Source organism: Musca domestica, unplaced genomic scaffold (genome assembly GCF_030504385.1).
Source record: "Musca domestica strain aabys unplaced genomic scaffold, Musca_domestica.polishedcontigs.V.1.1 15, whole genome shotgun sequence".
NCBI classification, from domain to species: Eukaryota; Metazoa; Arthropoda; class Insecta; order Diptera; family Muscidae; genus Musca; species Musca domestica.
In genome coordinates this window covers 95991-118879 of record NW_026712207.1, presented here as the reverse complement: position 1 = coordinate 118879, position 22889 = coordinate 95991, and the positions used below count along the sequence as shown (strand labels likewise).

Here is a 22889-nt window from a genome sequence, read left to right as displayed (position 1 = left end):
GGCTAAAGCTTTTGAAATTCCAAAAAGTGCAAGAACTTACGCCGCAACGACAACAGAAAATAGACTCAAAAGAGCTAAAGATTTGCTTCGTTTGGCCGAAAGTGGTGGACTGCCGATTTTGGTTTTCTCCTATGAGAAAACATTAGTTGTCCAGCAGTTTTAAACAATCAAAATAATCGTGTTTATTTGCCAAAGAGGTTAGGTTAAAATTTGCACCTTCCGTTGGCTACCAGAACTTAAGCGCGAGCCATGGTGATGGTGTGCTCCGCCAAATATTCTGGAGGATGTATTAAAGCCTTGGGCACGCAAATATTTTGGCCGAAGACCTTGGACATTCCAACAGGATTCAGCACGCGCCAACCAAGAATGGTTACGAAATGAGATTCCTCGCTTCATTTCCAGCGCACAATGCCCATCAAAACCTCCGGATACCAATCCGTTGGACTATTGTGTCGGGAGTATTTTGGAAAGCAAGGTTGGCACTAAAAAATACCAATGTGTCGATCACTTCAAGCAAGCGCTTCGTCGGGAATGGGTCAAAATACCGCAGAGCAACATTCGGGCAGCATGTGACGGTCTTAATTGGCTGTTTGAAGGCCATAATTTGTGCCAAAGGTGGCCAATTCGAACAAATCTAAACTTATTCTAAAATAGAACAGTGTTGGCTTGTTTGTTCGAGATACCATAGTATTTTGTTGTTGCAAAATGGTCAGGCTTAATCCCTTTATTGTTGTTTTTATAAAAACAACTTTTGGAGAACTTGTGGAGAACGATGGTAATGTTTACCTAGGTTTCGGAAAGAGCCACCAATCCTCATCAGTTCCCTTGTTGTTTGTCTGGGATATTCTCCCCTGAAGTTTTTTTAAAACAACTTCTATCACAAAAAACTTCTTTTTACTCAAATTTGATGCTATTTCCGACATTTTTTGCTTTCAATAAAATTCAAAAAAAAAATGTAAAAATTATTGCCTGTATTTCAGGAAGAAAAGTTTGTATCGTCGTTCTCAGAAACCCAAAGGTGTATCTGCGGTAAAAATAATCGAAGAGGGTGCATTTAAACCCACTTGTTCCTCCATTCATTTTAATACCTAATTCTATCAATAATAGTCTCCAACCTGTCAAATAGCCTATGTTTCTTGTTGGTTAAGATGAGACATCTGCAAGGTGTTCAATCGTCTCTATCTTTTCTTCAGCTCCACATAGTCTACAGCAGTGAGGAACACTGTCAGCCAATCTAGAGGTCAGATATCTGATGCTGCAACGACGATTATTAGATCAGACTTACTAAGTGATCTGTTCTTCTTTTCAATATGGGATATTCGCTAAAATATTTCAAGGTATTGCAAACGGAATATCACATTAAATATACCATACATCTCATGAAGGGTAAAATATTGCGCGCAGGCCCGAGAGAATTTTGCATCGTATCCAGCATTTCACTGTCCCTCGATACTGGAAAACTTTCCAATTCAATTAAGATTCCGTTTCCAACTCTTCTACATGCATTCGGTTACCCCATTCAAAGTAGCTTCAATAAAAAACTTTAAATGCAAATATGTTAGTTGTCAATCCATAAAACGAATCCGCTTTCATCTGTAATAAAAACTACACCCTAAGGAATTATAAAACTTTATGCATAAAATTTTATTTAAGCTTTGCTATTTGAAGACATTTGTTGCCCCCACACCATGGAGATGGGGACTAAACTTCAGCAATTCGAATAATCTCGTATTTAGTTCAAATCTTCATCACAAATTTGTCGTTAATAATTTTCGCAAAATTTACTACATCGTCTATTTACGTTTCGAAATTTTCGCTATTTTTGAAGGATATCGTGAAAATGATTATTACAAGTTATTGATTGTTTTTCTTTACACCGCTGTTTACTCGGAGTAATGTATTTATTTATTTATCTCATATTGACTTGACTATGCAATAGATTTGGATTGGTTTTTAATTTTTGTATTTATTATTAACAAACTAAGTTTATAGGTTTGTGTTCTATAAACGACTATAATATTTATTAAATTTGTTTATTTCTTTATAGATTTTTTTTTAAATTTTATAGTATTTATTAAATATAAAAACAAATGCTGCCATTACAGACGAAATTCTACCGAAAAATGGCAAAAGAAATTTAATGCACATTTTAAACATTGTTTAAAAATTCTCCAAAAAAGAAACGGACACCCACATCTCCCAGTCCCGGGGAACATGATGTCGGGTCTCTTTACTACAAATATAGCACACTTGTTTTTTTTAAGATGTTTGTTGTTGTTGTGGGGTTTTTGGTTGTGATTTTGTTTTTGTTCTGTTGTGAAGTAGTATTATATTCTCATTGCTATTACATTTTGAAAACTTGTCTTAACATAATTGCTTTATTATTATTATTATTTAATAAAAAATAATTTATCGTATTAATGGCAATGCTGGCGTTTCTCCAACAGCTGACATCGCAGATCCGGGTCCCAGTAGGACCTGTTTCTGTTGTGTCTTTTGCATTTCTTCCATTTGGGCACGTTCTGTTTCGAATATGACTGGAGCAAAGAGTATCACGGAACTGGTAAAGAATATCCATGATGCGTTACATGAAAACTTGTACAGGCCCTTGATGCTGCTGGTTGTGAAGTTAACAAGGCCACCAGTAAAGTCTCGCAATGGTTGTGGGAACATTTCTGCCAGGCCCATAATGCGTTCACCCAATGTCTCATCGGGTTCCTGGAAAATAAAACAAAAATGAATTAAAATTGATTTTTTATAAAAGTTATGGAACTGGAAATTGTTGTTAGAATTCCCATCAATGATACTGCCTAAAACATCATTAAATAGGGGGAAGATTGATGAAAATGGAAGTGAATTTATGGGGAAGATGAATGCAATTAAATGAGGGAAGTGTGGCTTTGCATCGGCTATTTTTCCGGCATATGTGTATTGGGACTATAAGTGTAGATAAGCAGCTTAAAGTCTTCGCATGGCATATCATTAAGCGATGCCAGAGTCATACTCAAATTCTGCCATCGTTTTCACTTATATGATGCCAAGCTGCTTATGTATCCACGCCTTAAGGGGGGGAAGATAGAGGATAATGAAAGTGAAGTTTATGGGGAAGATGAATAGAGTTAGATGAGGTAAGTGTGACGTTTTATCGACCGCCTTTTTCCGACATGTTTGTATTGGGACTATAGGTTTAGATTAGCTGCTTGAAGTCTTCGCATGGCATATTTTGTGACACGTTATAAGCGGACGTCAGAGCTGCACACGAATCCTGCCGTCCAGCCATGATGTACCCACATCTTAAGGCAAGTTTTAAATAAATATTAAACACGTCATAATTAAATTAGTCAAAGAGCACGGAAACCCATTCAGCTAAGCAAAAGAAAATTTGTCCACAAATCAAAACTGAGTCCCGGCCAAGGCCCAATGTCATTCTAGGTATGTTGTGGATTAAGTTGAAAAATAAAGCGAGTACATTATTCGCACCAAATAGGGTACACCTCCTTTTAAGGAGTAGTTATGAGATCGAGTGATCTGGTCTGACATGCAGTCGATTTTTGACGGAAAAAGTACGAGGCAGCAATCGAAGATATAGATGCATAATGTTTATGGCCTAAGGCCATTGTTTCATCTTGTCACTAGAAGTGAGAAAATATAAGGTTTGGTCCATTTGGCACAAATTGCTTTTTTTAAAAACATTCGTCATATTCTCTGTACTTTAGTTCCAAAAAAAAAAAATTATTTAAAAATCGGAAAATGGAGATTGGATAATTCTTGGTTCAAACGCCACCAGTTTCAAAACAACATTTGGGTTTATTGATTTACGGGTGAATTTATGTTTTTTTGTATGAATTTGACCTTCTGTGGAAGGGATGTGCCGCTCCAATGGCTATTTTTCTGTCAGTTCTTGTACATTTTACGTGGAAAAGTTAATTTATTGCTAGTTAGGCCATCTGATGTGGTTTCGAAATGCATTTCGGCGTAGGTCCCTGTTCTGTTTTATAAGGAATGGCGTCAGTGCAATGGGACCTTCTGCAAGACTCTATGGGTCATTCGAATTAATGACAATTTTGCTTCTAGAATATAACATTATTGAAATGGATTATTAAAATCGTTTTTCTAGCAATACTAACAGCGCTACTTTTAACTGACTAGGCTAAAATCCTTGCATTTCGGCGTAGGTCCCTGTTCTGTTTTATAAGGAATGGCGTCAGTGCAATGGGACCTTCTGCAAGACTCTATGGGTCATTCGAATTAATGACAATTTTGCTTCTAGAATATAACATTATTGAAATGGATTATTAAAATCGTTTTTCTAGCAATACTAACAGCGCTACTTTTAACTGACTAGGCTAAAATCCTTGCATAAGTGGACCCGACGGCCGTGGGGGATTGGCAGCTTAATTGGTAACCTCCATATGATTCAAAAGCTAAAATTGACCCAAACTATGTACTTGGGCTTGTCGATATGACAGTTATAATTTCTCTTTTAAACATTGCTTCAAGGCGAAAAACGTTTCTGAAATTAAAAGCAATTTCATTAAAGGTAAATATAGACTATTGCAGGTAAGTACATAAACCTATGTAGGTCAAATATTACCCATTCTTGCAAAGCATAAAATTTTCCCCCACTATCTCAACATGACACAGATATAAACAATGTTGTTGGGCACAGAAATCCCATACCGACAACCGTGAACACTAGTGCCAGGCTATTACGCAAAATGAGGTTATGTACAAGCAAAACTAATCAAGAATAAGAAACCATACAAAAATCGTTGTAAAATTCCACAATTATTTATGAAACTACTTAAGATTTTATAAAATTTTAATTTTCTATTTCTTACATCATCATAATTTTCCTCTGTTACTGTGGGTTCATTGGTCTGAAAAGAAGTAAAAGAAAATAACGATTGATATTACACAGAAAATGGAAAAACAACATGCAATAAGGTGGGGGTAAGGTCAAATTCTTGTGCTTACAGTGGCCACAGTCTTTCTTTCGGGAGTTTCATCCTTGCTACCGCCTAACGACGACATGCCGCTGTCCTTTTCAATAAACTCGATATCGGGATCGGAGTCCACCAAATCTTCAATCTTTACGTTATCCACTTTGGCTGTTTGTATTGTGTCACAAAGACACCCGGAAAATCAATAAAAACACACTCTTTTTCTTTTCGTCGGGTCGAAGAGCTCACAAAAGGCGACTTTTTGTGAGCAAACTGAATCGATAAATTCGTTAATAACACACAAACACACACAATGCTTTGTCCAATTGGATTTGTTTTTCTTTATTTTTGTGTTTAATTCTTGAGTCCAATTAATTATTCCTTTTCTTTTTCGGTAAAGGAATATATTTTTTGCGCAACACGCACACTACAACTTTTCTCTATAATTTTCTTATAAAAAGAAGCTGGCAGCTGTGAAAATGTCTGAGCAGAAAAACAATCACATGCGACGGGAGTGACAGTTGTTGAGTTATGTGAGAGAGGCTAATTGCTGGCGCGTGGTCGTATGGCGTAAGGAGAATTCATGCTGTGTACACATTAAAGACCAAATGAGAAAATCACAAATGTGGGGCACATTATAAAAAATATTTCAGCTTGCAGCACTTTCATCCGATAAACAATACCCCTAATTTTTGGTACATTGAAACTTTGGCCATCACTTGGCAGTTATTTGATATTCCGACTACTAAAAAAATATATAAGGTTAGTTCACTTCTTCGATATTTCGGAGGCTGTGGTCGCAATTTTCAACCAACCAACCATTTGATTTTTTGGAGTATTATATATTTCAAAAAATATTCAATGTCATTTTATGGTCTTTGATTTATTCTTGAAAATAGGTGGACCCTCTGAAATAACAGCGTATAAAATAAGTCAAATTTTGAAGCAGGCGGTATAAAATTTTAAATATTCTAAGTGCTCTAGCCACGTTTTTCCACCAAAGTAGGTGTAACTTGACTCAATGGATCTGTAGATTTTTTAATATGCGACCTCAGTTTTCCTAACCCCACGAATATGGAATGATGGTCGGCCCTACTCTAAAGCTGTTTTTTCTTCTTTGAATCTGAAATTTTCTGTATCAAAGATGATTACGTTAGTAATTGCTGATTGCTTCATAATCGTACCCATGCAAAAGCTAAGGACTATGAAAACTATACATAACAGAGAAGGCCTTTGTCCACACAGAGTTGTATTTCATCATATGGTTGACGATTCATTGTGCGAGATTAAATTAAATGGCTGGGCTTTTATGAATTATTGTTATATAACGATAATTTCCGTTAATTAATTAGTAATAATCAATTTATATATGTATTACTTTTGTAAAATATTAATTTTTTAACTAAATCTTTAGACCTACCTCATCCCCTCCACGTTTTCTCGGCATCTGCTCAAAATATTGTACGATTTGTAACAATTCCACTTCACTTTCAGGCCTGTACATAATCCGCGGGAGACTGTTAAGCTGACGTTAGAATTTTTACCAATTTTTTATGAAATAGAATGTATGCAGAAATAATTGTGTGTATTGATTACAGTTTGTTAATTTTATTTTTTGACATTAACAAAAATGTATTAGGGTTGCCCTGGGATAATTATACCCTCAGCCATATGGCTACAGAGGGTACATATCAATTGATACGTTCAAAACGTACTTCATCGAAATAACGGTTTAGACTCTAAGTCTCTTTGGAACAAATCCGTTTCAGGACATTTGGAGTCGATCTTGCGATGTCCGTCTGTCTGGCTGGTGCGCACGATAACTCTCGAAGGGAGTATCCGATTTGCTCGTAATATCGTAATATTATTATTAAACTTAGGTAGAGTTTGGAAATAGGCAATATCGGTCCACTTATTTTGGTACCTTCCACACAAAATGTCTATATTAAAATAATTTTCTGCACAAAAAGAGAAGGGATAATCCGATTTTGCTCCAACTTTTCAAATCCTAATACTGATGCAAATCAGTGCTTGGTCAGGTGCGGAAATGGAGAGTATCGGTAAACTCTGTCAAGTATCCCCACAAAGGGTCAAAATGTTGAATAATTACAACTCTTAAAATGTGATGTAAGAGTCCGATTGTTTTCAAATTTCACACATCCCAATATTTTTATCAACCCAAATTCTGGTGTTAAGATAAAATATATTGGTACCTACCCCACAGAGGGTCAACATTTTTGCTAAAACAAGATCTGTTGTGAAAAGGAAATATACATCTGTCAGATGCAATTATTATTATATTTTTGCCACAGAACACAAGTTTTGCGTTCATTTCAAAGGAGGACATTTTCATTTTTAATTATTTTGAAATGTGGATGTTGTTAATGTAATATTATGGAAAAAAATTGTGTATGATATGTTAGCATGAGGTTATCCTCTATAATTTTGCTAAGACCTCTACCAAATCTAGGATTTTCATAATAATTTTTTCTGATTTTCATTCGGTTTTGTGGTTTTATTTCCCCAAACGCAGTTATTTATTAACCAAATCCACTTGTTGCTCGACCTGTGTGAATAGCTAAATGCTTCTTCTTACTTTGTGTTTATCTTCATGCATTAACTCTCCCAGAGCCGTACACATGCATGAAAGTGTTTGTTCTCTGGTCAATTAAGGAACTTTCTCTCTCTCTCTCTCTTTCTCTAGATTTTGTAACATAGAGATCTAAGACGTTCCCTCTTACTAATCTAGAATGAAATAAAAATATAATTTATCCTGTACTTACCAAATGTTTTATCCATAAATAAAAGAGTACTCATAATTTGTTTTGTTTTTTTAGTTTTGTTTATATAATTATAAACATAATTTGTGGTTGCATTTTTTCTGCTGTTGTTGTTTTTAAATATTTATTACTAAAATAGGTTGGTTTCTGTTTTTTCTTTTGCTGTTGTATCCATTCTATTGTTGTACCAATTTAAGTAATTATATTGTAGTAGTAGTTGTTGTTGTTGTTGTGGTAGGTTGTATGTTTATTTTTTAGTTATGTTCTTGTATTTGTTGTAGTAGGTAGGTATTTGTATTTTTTTCTGCTTTTTAAATTGTAAATGTAACACCAAAGCAAATAAAATATTTATTTGGTAAATAACACAAATATTGTAGAATATATTTTTTTGTGGTTGTTGTAGTTGTTGCAAAAACATGGATGGATGTTTAGATGCGTGTATAGTAGGTTATTTGTTTGCGGATTATTGTAACTGGCATTCTACAATGGCTTGATGTTTGTTTTGCACTATGTGTGTGGTGTGTGTTTGTTTGGTAGACTTCTTGAGTTATTTGCCTTGCTGTCCATGTGGTTTCTACCGAAGAACATTTGCTTTTGGACTTTTTTTGTGTGGTTCTTTTTTTATTTCCTTATTTTTTCTTTCTGCTTGGTTTTGATTTTTATGGTTTTCGTGTGTGTTTGCTTTGTTGCTTGGTTTCTTAATGTTTGTTTTTGTTCATGTTTGTTTTGGTTTTCTCTAGTTATTATTGCAGCACCCTTAACACAAGTATCACTCTCACATTCAGACTTATCCGAAAAATAATGTTTAATGTTTTATTTTTATTACAAATAGTTTGACAATATACAATTTGATTTCATAATTTCTTCTTTTTATCCAAGAGAGAGAATATTTGTTTGGCATTTGAAGGAAGGATTCTTGGCAGAATTTTGTTGTCTTAATTATCGTCATTTGATGAAAAGAGATCAACAAATATTTGCTTTGGAACCATGTAACGTATGCGTGTTGTCGTTAAGCATACGATCACATTTCCGAGCAGAGCGGCTAACATTTAAAATTTTTTTATATAAAAATACAAATAAATTGGAATTGAAAAAAAATGCATCCATTTACAGTCAAAATAAAAAAATATTGTCGGATTTCCTGCATAGGTAAACAACATTCGATACGGAAGTATTATGGTGGAAGACCTTCTTTTTAAGAAAAGTCATTATTATAACAAGTCAAAACCATGTAAATACTTGACTTATGACCAATTCTGCTACCCCCAAATTTTTAAAAAGCGAAGGTTCCATTACAATAAAGGCATGTTTATGTTAGAACTTTTTTCGGGGTTAACCTTCTTTATCAAGATTTATTTGTGGTATATTCAAAGGAATTGACAACTTAAACCGACTGGGTTTTCTAAATTCTCTACAGCGTAAACGTATTGTAAGGCTCTTCCTATATTGAATATTTTTTTGAGAGTAAAATTTTTGGACTGTAGGAAAGTTCAAAAATTCTTTATGGAAGCTAAGCTATTTGAAATTCAGAAGGTTGAACAAAATATTAAAAAAATAGCAACTTATGAACCAAGAGAGGCTTAAAAATATTTCAAAAATCCATGTCTTTCGAAATATATAGTGGTTTAAAAAATTCCCGATTTGTGCTTTACATATTGGCCCAAATGTTCTAAATATTTATACAATTTATGAAAATTGGGTTCATTTACTTTTATAATGGCGAAACTTTTCAAAGAAATATACCCAGGAGGAGCGACATTGCCCACAAAAAAAAAAAAAAAAAACGCGAACATTAGCAACACTCTTGTACCTTTTACCCTGCCAGATTTGTGGATTGCAAAGGAATGCCACATTTTTTTAACTCAAACTTGGCTAAAATTTTTACACCTTTTTTTGCAATTAAAGTGACACGTAAAGGTTAAGGTTGACAATAGCATAAGTTATTTTAACCGCCGTCAGTTATTTATTTATGTGCGTTGAGAGAATATTTTAGTTATTTTATTTCTACTCATTTCTTCTTTTACAGTTTGGGATAATAGTTAAGGAAAAAACTGTATTTTTTTGTTTCAAAAAACAACCTGTATGTGCAAGAAAACGCTTGAATAGCATTACTTACACAAACGCCGTGGACCCTTTGCTCATGTGCGTTGAGAAAATTGATATTTTCACACGCCATTTTGATCATAATATGCATGAAATATTTATAAGAGAGAAAAAGAGAATAATGAGCTTAAACAAACAGAGAGCGCTTTATTCCTCCTTGCCTAAAATCTTTACTAGTTAAGTGTATGTGCAAGAAATCACTACAATGGCATCACTTGTTGCAGGCCGTTCACATTCGGCGCAAAAAGGCAACAAATATATGGGGCCGGGTTTTTTGGCAAAACCTGTCCACAACCACCGCAGAAATTATCCCAATTCTGTTGGCAGTGCATCCCATAATTGGTCCTCAAATGGATTTGCTCAGTTTTCTTGGGTTTTTAGTGAGGATGGTGAGGATGCTTCGAGATTTCAATTTGCTTGTAATTTCTGCGGGGTGTGTAGTCTGGGTGGCGATGGGATCAAAATGCCGGAAATGGTTTGTTAGGGTTCGCTACGTACGAAATTAGGCTCGAACAGGGTTGAGTAAAAGAGTATTATAAAGGTAGTGAATGACAGGGTGACTCAGGCTAAGAAGTGACTAGGCAGCCCTATGATTGCTGAGTAGGTGGGAACCTACTATAAATATGATCAAAATTTGTTTAGACACAATTTGAATGAATGATTATGAAAAAAAAAAAAAAAAAAAAAGCGGCACGTTGAAATAAAAATTTAAGAAATATCAGAAGAATAGAAAAACAAAAGATTTCGAGAGAAATATTAAAATGTTTTTGCTGATGTCTCGCTGCCGTATAAGGTTAAAGGAAATTGGCGTTGTTTGGGCGAGTTGGTAACGTATGTGAAAAGGGTTGGGCGAATAGTTAGACAGCCGTTGATTTTTAAATGAGAGACTCAGGGGTGAGGTGAAATGAGAATTCACAATAGAATAAAAAATGGCTATTGACAGTTGAAAAGAAAAAGGAATGAAAATTGAAAATGGCTCAGGAAAATGGTGTTTCGTGGAAAATGAGCGTCTGGCGGGATTCACTGAGAAGAGGGGTATAAAAGGCTGCGAGCATAAGAAAAGCCAAAGTTAAGAATAAGACGTTACCGGTGAAACTTAGCTAGAGAGCAGTGCAGAAGTGGAAAAATTTAATTTGTGTGTTGCGATTTTTTTTATTGTGTAAGTAGTTTGTAACAGTGGTTTGTTGAGTAATGTGTTGTTATATGTGATGTGTGTTGCTCCAACAGGAATATTCCGGTGGTGTATCAAGCTTTTTTGGAAGCACCGAAAATTGTCCGGTTTTGGTCAGCACAACGGCGGGAAATTGCCTTTTCTTTTTGGTAACGCAAGGTAGTGGCAAGTTGTCCACAGGAAAAAAAAAGCCAAAAAAAGTTACATTGAGGGTGTGGGGATTTGAATTGTAAACTGGCCAGCTGCAACTTTGAGCTTTTTGCTGTGCCGGTTATTGATCCCGCCCAGAACGCCGGCATTGTAAAAGGACCAGTCAACAAGTCCAGCTTCATTTGAGGGTTTGCCTGGCGTTCAAAATCTGTTTCCTCCGGAAAGAAGCGTAAACTGGAAGGAGAGATAAGAAGAATTAATCAATAACGTTATAAATCACTGCTCAGGTAAAAGGTGTCGTACCGTTGTGTTGTCCTTGATATATTTATATATATGTGACGTCCATAAAATTTGCTGTCTCCTTTTTTGGAACTAAAAGAAAAGAAAAAAAAAAGAGTTAATAATCATAAATTTCGAGAAAAAAAAATATAATATTCAGTATAAAGATTTAGTAATAAGATAGGTTATAGTTCTTAGGATTTAAGTAATAATCAGTTTGTAAGGGAAAAATACCGCGTTTATTTTCAAAGGCTAGGAGGTGTTACAGTAAAATTATCTTGAGTCCTTGTGATTCGATCTGATAGTTTAGGCCGTGGAATTTTAGCGGCAATTAGGCCGGTTAAGAGAGCTCTTTTAGGTGGCTAGTAATTTCGTATAGACGCGGAATATTGCGCGGGAAAAGCAAGGCAAAGGATAATATATTGGTTTCTACCGAGTAATTAAAGCCATAGATTTAAGAAAGCCCGGTATTATTCTTAATTTGTTTTTTTTTATACCATACAGTTTGTCAATTTTAGTGTAAGAAAAAAAATAGTAGAGAAAAAAATTAAGAAAATATTTAAAGCTAACTTATTTTTTTTAATAAAATTAAAAATGATTCTTTTGTAAACAGTAGATACTAATATGTGTTGCTAAATTTGTATAACTTGAGGGGGGAAGGTGGTATGAAGTAAGTGTGTGATTCAAAGCGTGTGGTTCAAGGGGATTCAGAGAAACGCAAGAAATGGAAATACTGGATCCAGGTAGGGTGGGCGAGTGTGGGATCGATCCACCGAGATCCCTGTATGATGACTCCTATTTTGTATATCGTAGAGTAGAGCAATTGTAGTAAAGTCCCCTTTCAATGTTAGTGTGTTGGATTCGATTGGCGGGTTGAGATCCCTAGCCCTGGGAGTCTCTGTGACAGTCGGATGGCCTAATCGTATGCCGAGCAAATGCACACATAACAGAGATGGCGCCCAATATTCTAAAATAAAGCTTTATTGTACCTGATACCACTGTAAAAAATGGCGACTCAAACATGGCCGTGTTAAACTGTGATATTAGGTTAGTAACTCTGTGCAGTAACATCGACGCACACAGCCATAGAATGCTAGTAGATTTTAAATAGACAAAAGAAAATGTTTTTGACAAATAATATTCTGTGATATTAGTATGCATCCGAACTTTAGAGAGATGGGTTACGAAGTGCGATATTACTATATCAAATATATTATGGGAACGTTTTCTCCACTGTTCTAAGTAGGGTGTAATCAATAGCTTGTAATTCCGAGCTGGAATAAAACAATTTGTATTGAGAATCCTACTGTTAAAATTTGTTTTTGTGAAATAACCCAAATAAATTATAGACAGGAATAAGTACATCGAGTAGCAGCAATAGCGATTTTGATCTGAGAGATGCAAAAATCTTAGTATTGCATATAAAAACCCTGAGCTTTCATTTATGAAATGTAATAGATATGTCAGGGGTCCGAAGTTAACAAAGCACTATAATTTATTAGAAGAATAAGAATGTCTAAGGGAAGAGTCATACACCTCATAAAGGGCACTAAAATTATTAAAAAAAAAATAATAATAATAAAAAAATAAATAAATAAATAAAAAAAAAAATAAAATAAATAAAAAAAGAAAAAAAAACCACACACACACTGCTTCTGAAAATTACACTTCCCCCGTAGATCTATGTTGTAATTGTCAAATTTGAAAATTTGTATGTGTAATTGTAATTGAATGTATTTATAAAAAGTATTTGTTTTGCAAATGTTTCATATTTAGAAAAAAAGGTTAACTGAATTTAAAACTTACTTACAAGAAAAGGTTTCGTCCGAGATTCAATTGATAACAAATGAGAAGATAAATTTTGGGTATAGGTCATGATCTACAATACCCGCAATAGTAAAAGAAATAAGAGAGGCAGACCCGAAAATTTTGACCTAAACCGATCGACTTATTTTCCAGAGCAGAGTAAGCAAAGACGAATAGGATCGGACGAAATGGCGAATGAGGATAGGAATATGAGTGCTTTGCAATTTATCGATCTAGCAGACACGATAATGCGAAGAGATCAGAATACCAATCATGTGCCAACAGTGAGTGATAATTTGAATAATAATGGTCCAACTACTTCCGACTTACATGGACTGGTACAAGATGAAGCAGCGTCTGTCCAGAAGTCATTGGAAGATAAAGTTAAAAAAATGGTCGAAACAGAAATATCTGATGTGAAGAAAATGATAGATTCTTTATCAAAAGGCATGAGAGAACTATCCGACACTGTGCGTAAACAATTAATTGTACCCCCAACGGCCACAGTAGCCTCTAATTCTATTACAAATAGTAATGCTAATCCGACGTCAAACAATAATAATGACGCAGTAAATAGGAATATGCCACCAATTATCCAATTTCCGAGTGCTAGTCAAACTCCATTATCAGATCAATTTACTGGCCCGATAACGAATACGTTTAGAGTGGAACCACTAGGAATACGAGTTGATAAACTTGGTTTAAATTTCAGTGGTGACCCGAAAGGCTTAAGAGTTATGGATTTTATTAAGCGGTTAGAGATCATGCAGGCTCAATATAACATTCCATGGTCTGAAGTGTTGAGGGATTTCGCCTTTCTGGTTTCTGGTCAAGCCAGAGAATGGTATTGGCTGCATAGACAAAGTAATGTTTACACCGATTGGGTGGGTCTTAAAGAAGCGCTGATAAGCCAGTATCAAACCCCACAATCCAAATTCGACATACTCAGGGATTTGTTAGAAAGGAAACAAAGGCCAAATGAAAGCATCAATAGTTATTTTCACGAGATGGGAATTTTGCGATCTAGATTACTTCAACCTATTTACGAGTACGAAATGATTAAGATCCTAAGGGGAAATATACGTGAAGATATAAAACGACATGTATATCAGATGACCATTTCGTCGGTTGAACAGCTACGAATAGAATGTATTGAAGCTGAGAGAAATTTCCCTAGGCGCGAAAATAGAGCTGTAACGTTCCCCCAGCGACCTATCCGCCAAGTAAATGAAATATATGATGAAATTTATGAAAAGCCTGTAGAAGTACCGGAGGAGAATATTGGTGAAGAGCTGTCAGCTATCCGGATACAAAGCCAAATTAGAGTTCCAATTATCTGCTGGAACTGTCGAGAAAAGGGGCATGTTTTTATGGACTGTCCAGTAGAAGTCCGGAAATTGTTCTGCTATAGGTGTGGGAAGCCGGACACAGTAACCCCAAAGTGTCCTGTCTGTCAACAGGGAAACTCCCGAAGGGGTGTGGAAGTGACAGGGGAAACACACCCGTCAGAGAACCCTGTGAATCGGAAGAATTAACACCCAAAAACGTCCGAATTTTAATAAAAAACAACGATAATATATTTAGAGATAAGAGTAGTGTAGAATCGAAAAATTTTTCTGCAGGTCAGAGGCATTACATTCCATTAGAAGATCGCCAAAGAAATTATGCTAAGGTCAAGGAGAGAATTTTTAACTCAGAGTTTACTGTAATCCCGAAAAAAATTATTGAATTGAGACAAAAATCCAAGAAGTGGCGTGAGCAGCGAAGATATTTGATAGAAACGATTTCGAGAGTAACTGGTATTGCCTCAGATCCCAGAGTTTTCTCGGAAATCAGTATGCAAGGAAAAATCATGAATGGGCTCCTAGACACCGGCGCTTCGGTTACTATGTTAGGGAAAAATTGCCGAGAGATAATAGAAGAACTTGGCATTCCAATTATACCAATGTCCAGCAGGGTAACCACCGCCGGAGGTACACAGTATAATGTTTTAGGGAAAATTAAAGCCATCATAAAATACCAAGAGCAGGAAAAATTTATGACACTGTATCTATGTCCTCAATTGGAACAAGAACTATATCTTGGAATAGACTTCTGGCGAACATTCGAATTAGCCCCTGATGTGATAGGAGCTGCTGAAATTAATATAGAAAAAGTTTTCAGGGATATGACTGATACGGGTCCCGACTACAAACTCAACCCTCACGAGTTAACAAATGATCAAGAGAATCGATTAAAATGCATAGTAAAAAAATTCAAGACCTTTGAAGAAAATGGGCTAGGTTGTACTAAGTTAGAAAAGCATTCGATTAAGCTCGTGGAAGGTGCGGAACCGGTTAAAGACCGCCACTATCCAATGTCTCCAGCGGTTCAAGCTATCACGTACCAAGAAGTCGATAATATGTTAGCACTTAATGTTATTGAGGAAAGTGAAAGCCCTTGGAGCAATCGTACAACTATCGTACGAAAGCCCGGAAAAAATCGTTTCTGTCTGGATGCTCGAAAGTTAAATAAGCTCACGGTCAAGGACGCATATCCCCTGCAAAACATTGAAGGAATACTAAGTCGCATTGATGAAACTCATTACATTAGCAGCGTGGATCTTAAATATGCGTTCTGGCAAATCGAATTAGACGAAGAAAGCAAGCCGTACACCGCTTTTACGGTCCCAGGCCGTCCATTGTATCAATTCCGTGTGATGCCGTTTGGATTGTGTAATGCTGCACAAAGGTTATGTCGACTGATGGACAAAGTCATTCCCCAACGACTCAAGGAGAATGTCTTTGTGTACCTGGACGACCTGTTGATTATTTCAAGTGATTTCGACGAGCATCTTCGTCTATTGAATGAAGTAGCCGATTGCCTTGACCGAGCGAATTTAACAATCGGGTTAACCAAGTCAAAATTTTGTTTTCGTCAGTTGAGATATTTGGGATTTATTATTGGAGAAGGCATGTTGCGTACTGACCCCGAAAAAGTAGAAGCAATTCGAAAAATTAGAATTCCCAAAAGTGCTAGGGAAGTGAGAAGTTTTCTGGGTACAGCAGGATGGTACCGAAGATTTATTAAAGACTTCGCGTCACTTTCAGCTCCCCTTACTGATACCCTGAAGAAATCGCCCAAATTCGTAATTACGGACAAGGCAAAGGAGGCATTTGAAAACTTAAAGAGGGCCTTAACTTCCGCACCGGTGTTACGCCACGCAGATTTTTCCAAACCCTTTTTTATTCAATGTGATGCTTCGGAATATGGCATCGGCGCTGTTCTATTTCAGCTGAATGCCGAAGGACATGAGCATCCGATCGCTTTCTATTCGAAAAAGCTCAATAAGTGTCAGAGAAATTATAGCGTGACAGAGAAGGAATGCTTGGCGGCGGTGATGGCTATCAAAACTTTCCGTCCTTACGTGGAGCTAATGGAATTCACCGTGATAACAGATCACGCTAGTTTACAATGGCTGATGAGTCTAAAGGACCTCAGTGGTCGTTTAGCTCGCTGGTCATTGCAACTTCAGGGATTTAACTTCAAAATCGAGCACCGAAAAGGAAAGGAAAATGTTGTCGCCGATATGCTATCCCGCCTACCCAATGCCGACGAAATAGACATGAATCGGGTTTTTGAATTCGAGACCACCGAGTTTGAAAGTGATTCGTACAAACAGCTTAGAGAAATTATTGCAAATAAAAAGGAGAATCTCCCCGATCTAAAGATTGTCGACAATATGGTATTTAAAAGAGATCACAAGTCCTATAACCCAGAAACACAAGAGTTTCAGTGGAAATTGTGGGTCCCAGAGTCTTTGACCCATTCTTTAATAGAGCAAGCCCATGATAGAACGACGTCAGCTCACGGAGGCATATCAAAAACCATTTTTCGTTTAAGAGAAAAATATTACTGGCCTCTAATGGTATCCCAGGTTAGGCAATATGTGTCTAAATGTACTGTTTGCAAAGAGACAAAGCCTACCAATGAAAATACTCAGCCTCAGATCGGAAATGAAGTCGTGACAAATCTTCCCTTCCAGAAACTCTACGTTGACTTCCTCGGGAAATACCCCCGGTCTAAAAGTGGCAACGCCTTTATATTTATAGTGGTGGACCACTTTAGCAAATTTACATTTCTTAAGGCAATGAAAGAGGCAACAGCTTCCAATGTGGTAAAATTTATGGTTGAGGATATATTTCGTAAGTTTGGCGTACCCGAGACGATACATTCCGACAATGGGGCACAGTTCGTATCTAAAACTTTCAAAGACATGATTGAAACATATGGAATCAATCATATCCAAACAGCTCCATATGCTCCGCAGTCTAATGCATCTGAGAGAGTCAATCAATCAGTATTGGCGGCGATTAGGGCATATCTAGAAAATGACCACAGAGATTGGGACCTGTATCTAACAGACATAGAGTGCGCCTTAAGAACATCGATTCATACTGCAACTGGTGTAACGCCATTTTTCGCGCTGTTTGGTCATAGTATGTATACCCATGGTTCAGATTATAAATTAGCTCGGAAGCTCCACTCATTGGCGGACCATGAAATTATACATTTAGATCGTAACGACAAGATGGAACTAATCCGAAATAAAATTAGACAGAATATGCATCAGGCTTATCAACAAAGCGCAAAAAGGTATAACGCAAGGGCTCGTACGATTATTTTCTCTCCGGGTCAAGAGGTATATAAAAGAAACTATGTTCTTAGCGATTTTGGGAAAAATTTTAATGCTAAGTTTGCCCGGAAATTTACGAAGTGTCGTATAGTAAAGCCCATAGGAAATAATATGTATTCTCTCGAAGATCTAAATGGAAAGGCGATTGGAATCTGTCATGCAAAAGATCTTAAAAGATAAGTGGAAAAGAAAGTCTTTTCAATCCCCTTTCCCAATTCAATTTTTATAAAAAGAATTCTAAAATAACTCTCAAAAACTATTTCACATTTGTTACCAATTCTATATCACATTTATCAGCAATGGTTTAATTCAAAATCGAATGAATCAAAACAAAACATAGAAAATGTGTCTGAGGAAACTAAATACGATAGTAAAATCACCTTCGTACTGAATTCATTCGTATTAAGGTTCAAAAATATCAGCTGATCTGTTCCCCTAATTGGGTAATTCAAGTTAATCAGACTCTAGTTTCACGTTTATCACAGCTGTCTAATTTCTTTTACAATATATTCTACGCGACATACAAATTTGAAAAAAAAAAAAATGTACTTAAACACCCCCGGTGGCGATAAAAATAGCACAATCTGGTTTATTCCGGCATAAATTAATGAAAGATTCCCATACATAAAAAGCGAACATACATAAAACTACATTCTACCAGACAATCACGTAGACACCACGATTATGGCAATTGTTTACCTATCAATCACATCAGCATATACCGCATACAAAATCCGTTCTTCGGCAACCACGACGACAAGACAGGCATAGGCACAAATATTTCCGCATGCAAAATGTTTCACCACCTATTAAGGAATGAAAGTTATTAATTGGTCAAAACAAACAAAAAAGTACCGAAATACATTCCTAGGGCTATGCCCGCTTTCTGTCAAAATACTGCAAAATTGTATGCGACAAAATGTTTTGATAATTGTTATTTTTTTTGAATGCGTTATTGAACGCACGGATTTTTTTTTTCAAAAATGTGATCCAAACTGTTTAATCCTTCAATTCCAGGACAAAACAGGGTAATATTTTGAACGCCGGCCACGCAGTGTTCGTTTTTCCAAACATTGACCTTGAAAATATTTTTTTTTATTTTCAAAACAAATAATACACAATAATGACAGAAGTCGGGCACACTTGGAAAAAAATTGTAATCAGCTTTCAGATCTACCTTACCTTTTTATTGTACCATGATTTCAATAATTTGATCAAATTATGTTTGTATCAAAGTACGTATAGATTCCAACTTTGAAGATTATATCCAACCAAGAAGAATGTGTGAAATTTTGATGGAATCGGAGAATTTTTCATTGAGAGCTGGTGGGTATTACCAGTGTAGATCCGCCGGCGAGGACAAATATATTCCAACTCCACACAAGGTCTTGGGTTGATAGAATTATTGGGTTGTTCCGGATGTTTACCTTTTTGTAGTGAAGGTCCCAAAGGAGTGGGCCGATAAATCCCATCCGTTCCTCTGAGCTTGTCTTAGTAGAAATACTGAATGCGGGATTGTATAAATGAATGAATGCGTATTTTAAAATTTATGAGCGTTTTTGATCTTCCCAAATGTTGACCTGCTATAGGGGAACTCGATCGATGTTTGGTAGTGACACGATATTTTCAGGGTGTCGGATCGAGAATTATCAGGCGAACCAGCAAGACATGTTTCACAGATCTGATGGACAGATTAGAAAAATAAATTAACTTATGTGGCTCTATTTCGATGGGGGATACTTACCAGCATGAGGGGGAGGGCTTAGACCAGCCTGCTGTTCGGAGCTTATGCCCGGCATGAGACCTTCAGGGAGTGGGATGTCCCCACGTAAATGAGTAATGCGGCCGTGCACATCACCTCCGTCCTCGATTTTCTGGCCGAAGTTGAAGTTTTGTTGCAGGCCGTTCACATTCGGCGCAAAAAGGCAACAAATATATGGGGCCGGGTTTTTTGGCAAAACCTGTCCACAACCACCGCAGAAATTATCCCAATTCTGTTGGCAGTGCATCCCATAATTGGTCCTCAAATGGATTTGCTCAGTTTTCTTGGGTTTTTAGTGAGGATGGTGAGGATGCTTCGAGATTTCAATTTGCTTGTAATTTCTGCGGGGTGTGTAGTCTGGGTGGCGATGGGATCAAAATGCCGGAAATGGTTTGTTAGGGTTCGCTACGTACGAAATTAGGCTCGAACAGGGTTGAGTAAAAGAGTATTATAAAGGTAGTGAATGACAGGGTGACTCAGGCTAAGAAGTGACTAGGCAGCCCTATGATTGCTGAGTAGGTGGGAACCTACTATAAATATGATCAAAATTTGTTTAGACACAATTTGAATGAATGATTATGAAAAAAAAAAAAAAAAAAGCGGCACGTTGAAATAAAAATTTAAGAAATATCAGAAGAATAGAAAAACAAAAGATTTCGAGAGAAATATTAAAATGTTTTTGCTGATGTCTCGCTGCCGTATAAGGTTAAAGGAAATTGGCGTTGTTTGGGCGAGTTGGTAACGTATGTGAAAAGGGTTGGGCGAATAGTTAGACAGCCGTTGATTTTTAAATGAGAGACTCAGGGGTGAGGTGAAATGAGAATTCACAATAGAATAAAAAATGGCTATTGACAGTTGAAAAGAAAAAGGAATGAAAATTGAAAATGGCTCAGGAAAATGGTGTTTCGTGGAAAATGAGCGTCTGGCGGGATTCACTGAGAAGAGGGGTATAAAAGGCTGCGAGCATAAGAAAAGCCAAAGTTAAGAATAAGACGTTACCGGTGAAACTTAGCTAGAGAGCAGTGCAGAAGTGGAAAAATTTAATTTGTGTGTTGCGATTTTTTTTATTGTGTAAGTAGTTTGTAACAGTGGTTTGTTGAGTAATGTGTTGTTATATGTGATGTGTGTTGCTCCAACAGGAATATTCCGGTGGTGTATCAAGCTTTTTTGGAAGCACCGAAAATTGTCCGGTTTTGGTCAGCACAACGGCGGGAAATTGCCTTTTCTTTTTGGTAACGCAAGGTAGTGGCAAGTTGTCCACAGGAAAAAAAAAAGCCAAAAAAAGTTACATTGAGGGTGTGGGGATTTGAATTGTAAACTGGCCAGCTGCAACTTTGAGCTTTTTGCTGTGCCGGTTATTGATCCCGCCCAGAACGCCGGCATTGTAAAAGGACCAGTCAACAAGTCCAGCTTCATTTGAGGGTTTGCCTGGCGTTCAAAATCTGTTTCCTCCGGAAAGAAGCGTAAACTGGAAGGAGAGATAAGAAGAATTAATCAATAACGTTATAAATCACTGCTCAGGTAAAAGGTGTCGTACCGTTGTGTTGTCCTTGATATATTTATATATATGTGACGTCCATAAAATTTGCTGTCTCCTTTTTTGGAACTAAAAGAAAAGAAAAAAAAAAGAGTTAATAATCATAAATTTCGAGAAAAAAAAATATAATATTCAGTATAAAGATTTAGTAATAAGATAGGTTATAGTTCTTAGGATTTAAGTAATAATCAGTTTGTAAGGGAAAAATACCGCGTTTATTTTCAAAGGCTAGGAGGTGTTACAGTAAAATTATCTTGAGTCCTTGTGATTCGATCTGATAGTTTAGGCCGTGGAATTTTAGCGGCAATTAGGCCGGTTAAGAGAGCTCTTTTAGGTGGCTAGTAATTTCGTATAGACGCGGAATATTGCGCGGGAAAAGCAAGGCAAAGGATAATATATTGGTTTCTACCGAGTAATTAAAGCCATAGATTTAAGAAAGCCCGGTATTATTCTTAATTTGTTTTTTTTTATACCATACAGTTTGTCAATTTTAGTGTAAGAAAAAAAATAGTAGAGAAAAAAATTAAGAAAATATTTAAAGCTAACTTATTTTTTTTAATAAAATTAAAAATGATTCTTTTGTAAACAGTAGATACTAATATGTGTTGCTAAATTTGTATAACTTGAGGGGGGAAGGTGGTATGAAGTAAGTGTGTGATTCAAAGCGTGTGGTTCAAGGGGATTCAGAGAAACGCAAGAAATGGAAATACTGGATCCAGGTAGGGTGGGCGAGTGTGGGATCGATCCACCGAGATCCCTGTATGATGACTCCTATTTTGTATATCGTAGAGTAGAGCAATTGTAGTAAAGTCCCCTTTCAATGTTAGTGTGTTGGATTCGATTGGCGGGTTGAGATCCCTAGCCCTGGGAGTCTCTGTGACAGTCGGATGGCCTAATCGTATGCCGAGCAAATGCACACATAACACACTCATACAAATGTCATCAGCCCTTACTTTAGAAAGCATTTTTCATTCTCTCTCTCTCTATCCCTTCCTGTTTGATATTAGTTGGAAACATTTGGCGCCAATCATTTTGTTGCAAAAAGAATAACGTAAAATATATGAAGTAGAGCTCATAGAGGAAGAATATATGTTTGGACAATAAGAGATAATGCTACAATAAGGTAAAGACATTAAGTGGTCATAAGTCACATTAGAATAAAAAACATGCAATTAGAATGGGGCCACGCAATGCACGCGCGTCTTCGATGAAAAACAATGTATTCGGAGAGTAACACAATTGGGAGAGCAAAAAATGCAAATCTCTCGGCTAGAACAAAAAACTGCACTACAAATTTAAAAGACGTTGACATACCAAAAAAAGGAAGTAATAGCAGAAGCAGATGTGTGTTGAAAATACTCCACATAGAAATGGAAATTTGTGCACAAATGTATATTTGGATAAAATAGAGAAATATAGAGTCCTATATAAGGAAAAGGGATTACATATGTTGATCTAAATTGTATTTTTAGTAATAATCTTTTGAAAGGTGTTCCTGGATATACAGGGTGAGATAAAAAAACTGCAACCAACTTCAGACTGCTGTCATTTCTAAGCCACTCGTCCGACAGCTGTTAAAATTATTCCAGTGACAGCTCATTATATTGTTTACAAGCGTACAAAAGCATTTTGGTGAGAATTTTCCAGAAAAAAAGAAGTTATTCGTGATGGAATTGAAGCGTG

At 36.4% G+C, this 22889-nt stretch overlaps 2 protein-coding genes and 4 long non-coding RNA genes across 7 annotated transcripts; 2 read left to right on the top strand and 4 right to left on the bottom strand.

The window, feature by feature from the left end:
* Nucleotides 1–1620: 1620 nt before the first annotated feature.
* Nucleotides 1621–5145, bottom strand: LOC131800439 (mitochondrial import receptor subunit TOM22 homolog; the record flags this gene model as incomplete). Its single annotated transcript, XM_059119440.1, has 3 exons — nt 1621–2718; nt 4842–4880; nt 4978–5145. Coding segments are annotated over 3 exons (516 nt in total), but the record flags the coding sequence as incomplete, so codon positions are not given.
* On the bottom strand, nt 4011–4818 carry LOC109612666 (uncharacterized). Its single transcript, XR_009341739.1, has 2 exons — nt 4324–4818; nt 4011–4266 (listed from the first exon to the last, which is right to left on the bottom strand). It is a non-coding gene; the product is annotated as an uncharacterized LOC109612666 (long non-coding RNA).
* Nucleotides 5146–8246: 3101 nt separating the features above from the next.
* On the top strand, nt 8247–12041 carry LOC131801206 (uncharacterized). The gene is made up of 2 exons (XR_009341738.1): nt 8247–10985; nt 11054–12041. It is a non-coding gene; the product is annotated as an uncharacterized LOC131801206 (long non-coding RNA).
* Nucleotides 10954–20056, bottom strand: LOC131801203 (uncharacterized). 2 transcript variants are annotated; one of them, XM_059119439.1, is made up of 5 exons: nt 19652–20056; nt 19335–19588; nt 18607–18713; nt 11451–11519; nt 10954–11381 (listed from the first exon to the last, which is right to left on the bottom strand). In XM_059119439.1, the coding sequence occupies exons 2-5, from the start codon at nt 19377–19379 to the stop codon at nt 11072–11074; spliced, it is 531 nt and encodes a 176-aa protein (XP_058975422.1). In that variant the 5' UTR covers nt 19380–19588; nt 19652–20056; the 3' UTR covers nt 10954–11071. The 2 variants fall into 2 exon arrangements, 1 of the variants encoding a protein (XP_058975422.1); XR_009341735.1 differs by having other exon boundaries at nt 11278–11381; nt 19090–19588; nt 19652–20042.
* Nucleotides 20057–20123: 67 nt separating this feature from the next.
* LOC131801205 (uncharacterized) lies at nt 20124–21799 on the top strand. Its single transcript, XR_009341737.1, has 2 exons — nt 20124–20740; nt 20809–21799. It is a non-coding gene; the product is annotated as an uncharacterized LOC131801205 (long non-coding RNA).
* On the bottom strand, nt 20809–21348 carry LOC131801204 (uncharacterized). Its single transcript, XR_009341736.1, has 2 exons — nt 21207–21348; nt 20809–21137 (listed from the first exon to the last, which is right to left on the bottom strand). It is a non-coding gene; the product is annotated as an uncharacterized LOC131801204 (long non-coding RNA).
* Nucleotides 21800–22889: the final 1090 nt, after the last annotated feature.

Bases quoted from the DNA above. Each gene is read 5' to 3' on its own strand.
- LOC131801203 (XM_059119439.1), bottom strand. From the start codon at position 19,379: ATGGGATTTATCGGCCCACTCCTTTGGGACCTTCACTACAAAAAG. The intron at 18,714-19,334 runs GTAAACATCCGG...ATTCCTTAATAG, and splicing joins GGGACCTTCACTACAAAAAG to GTGGTGAAACATTTTGCATG. The intron at 11,520-18,606 runs GTAAACAATTGC...CTTTTCTTTTAG, and splicing joins TATGCTGATGTGATTGATAG to TTCCAAAAAAGGAGACAGCA.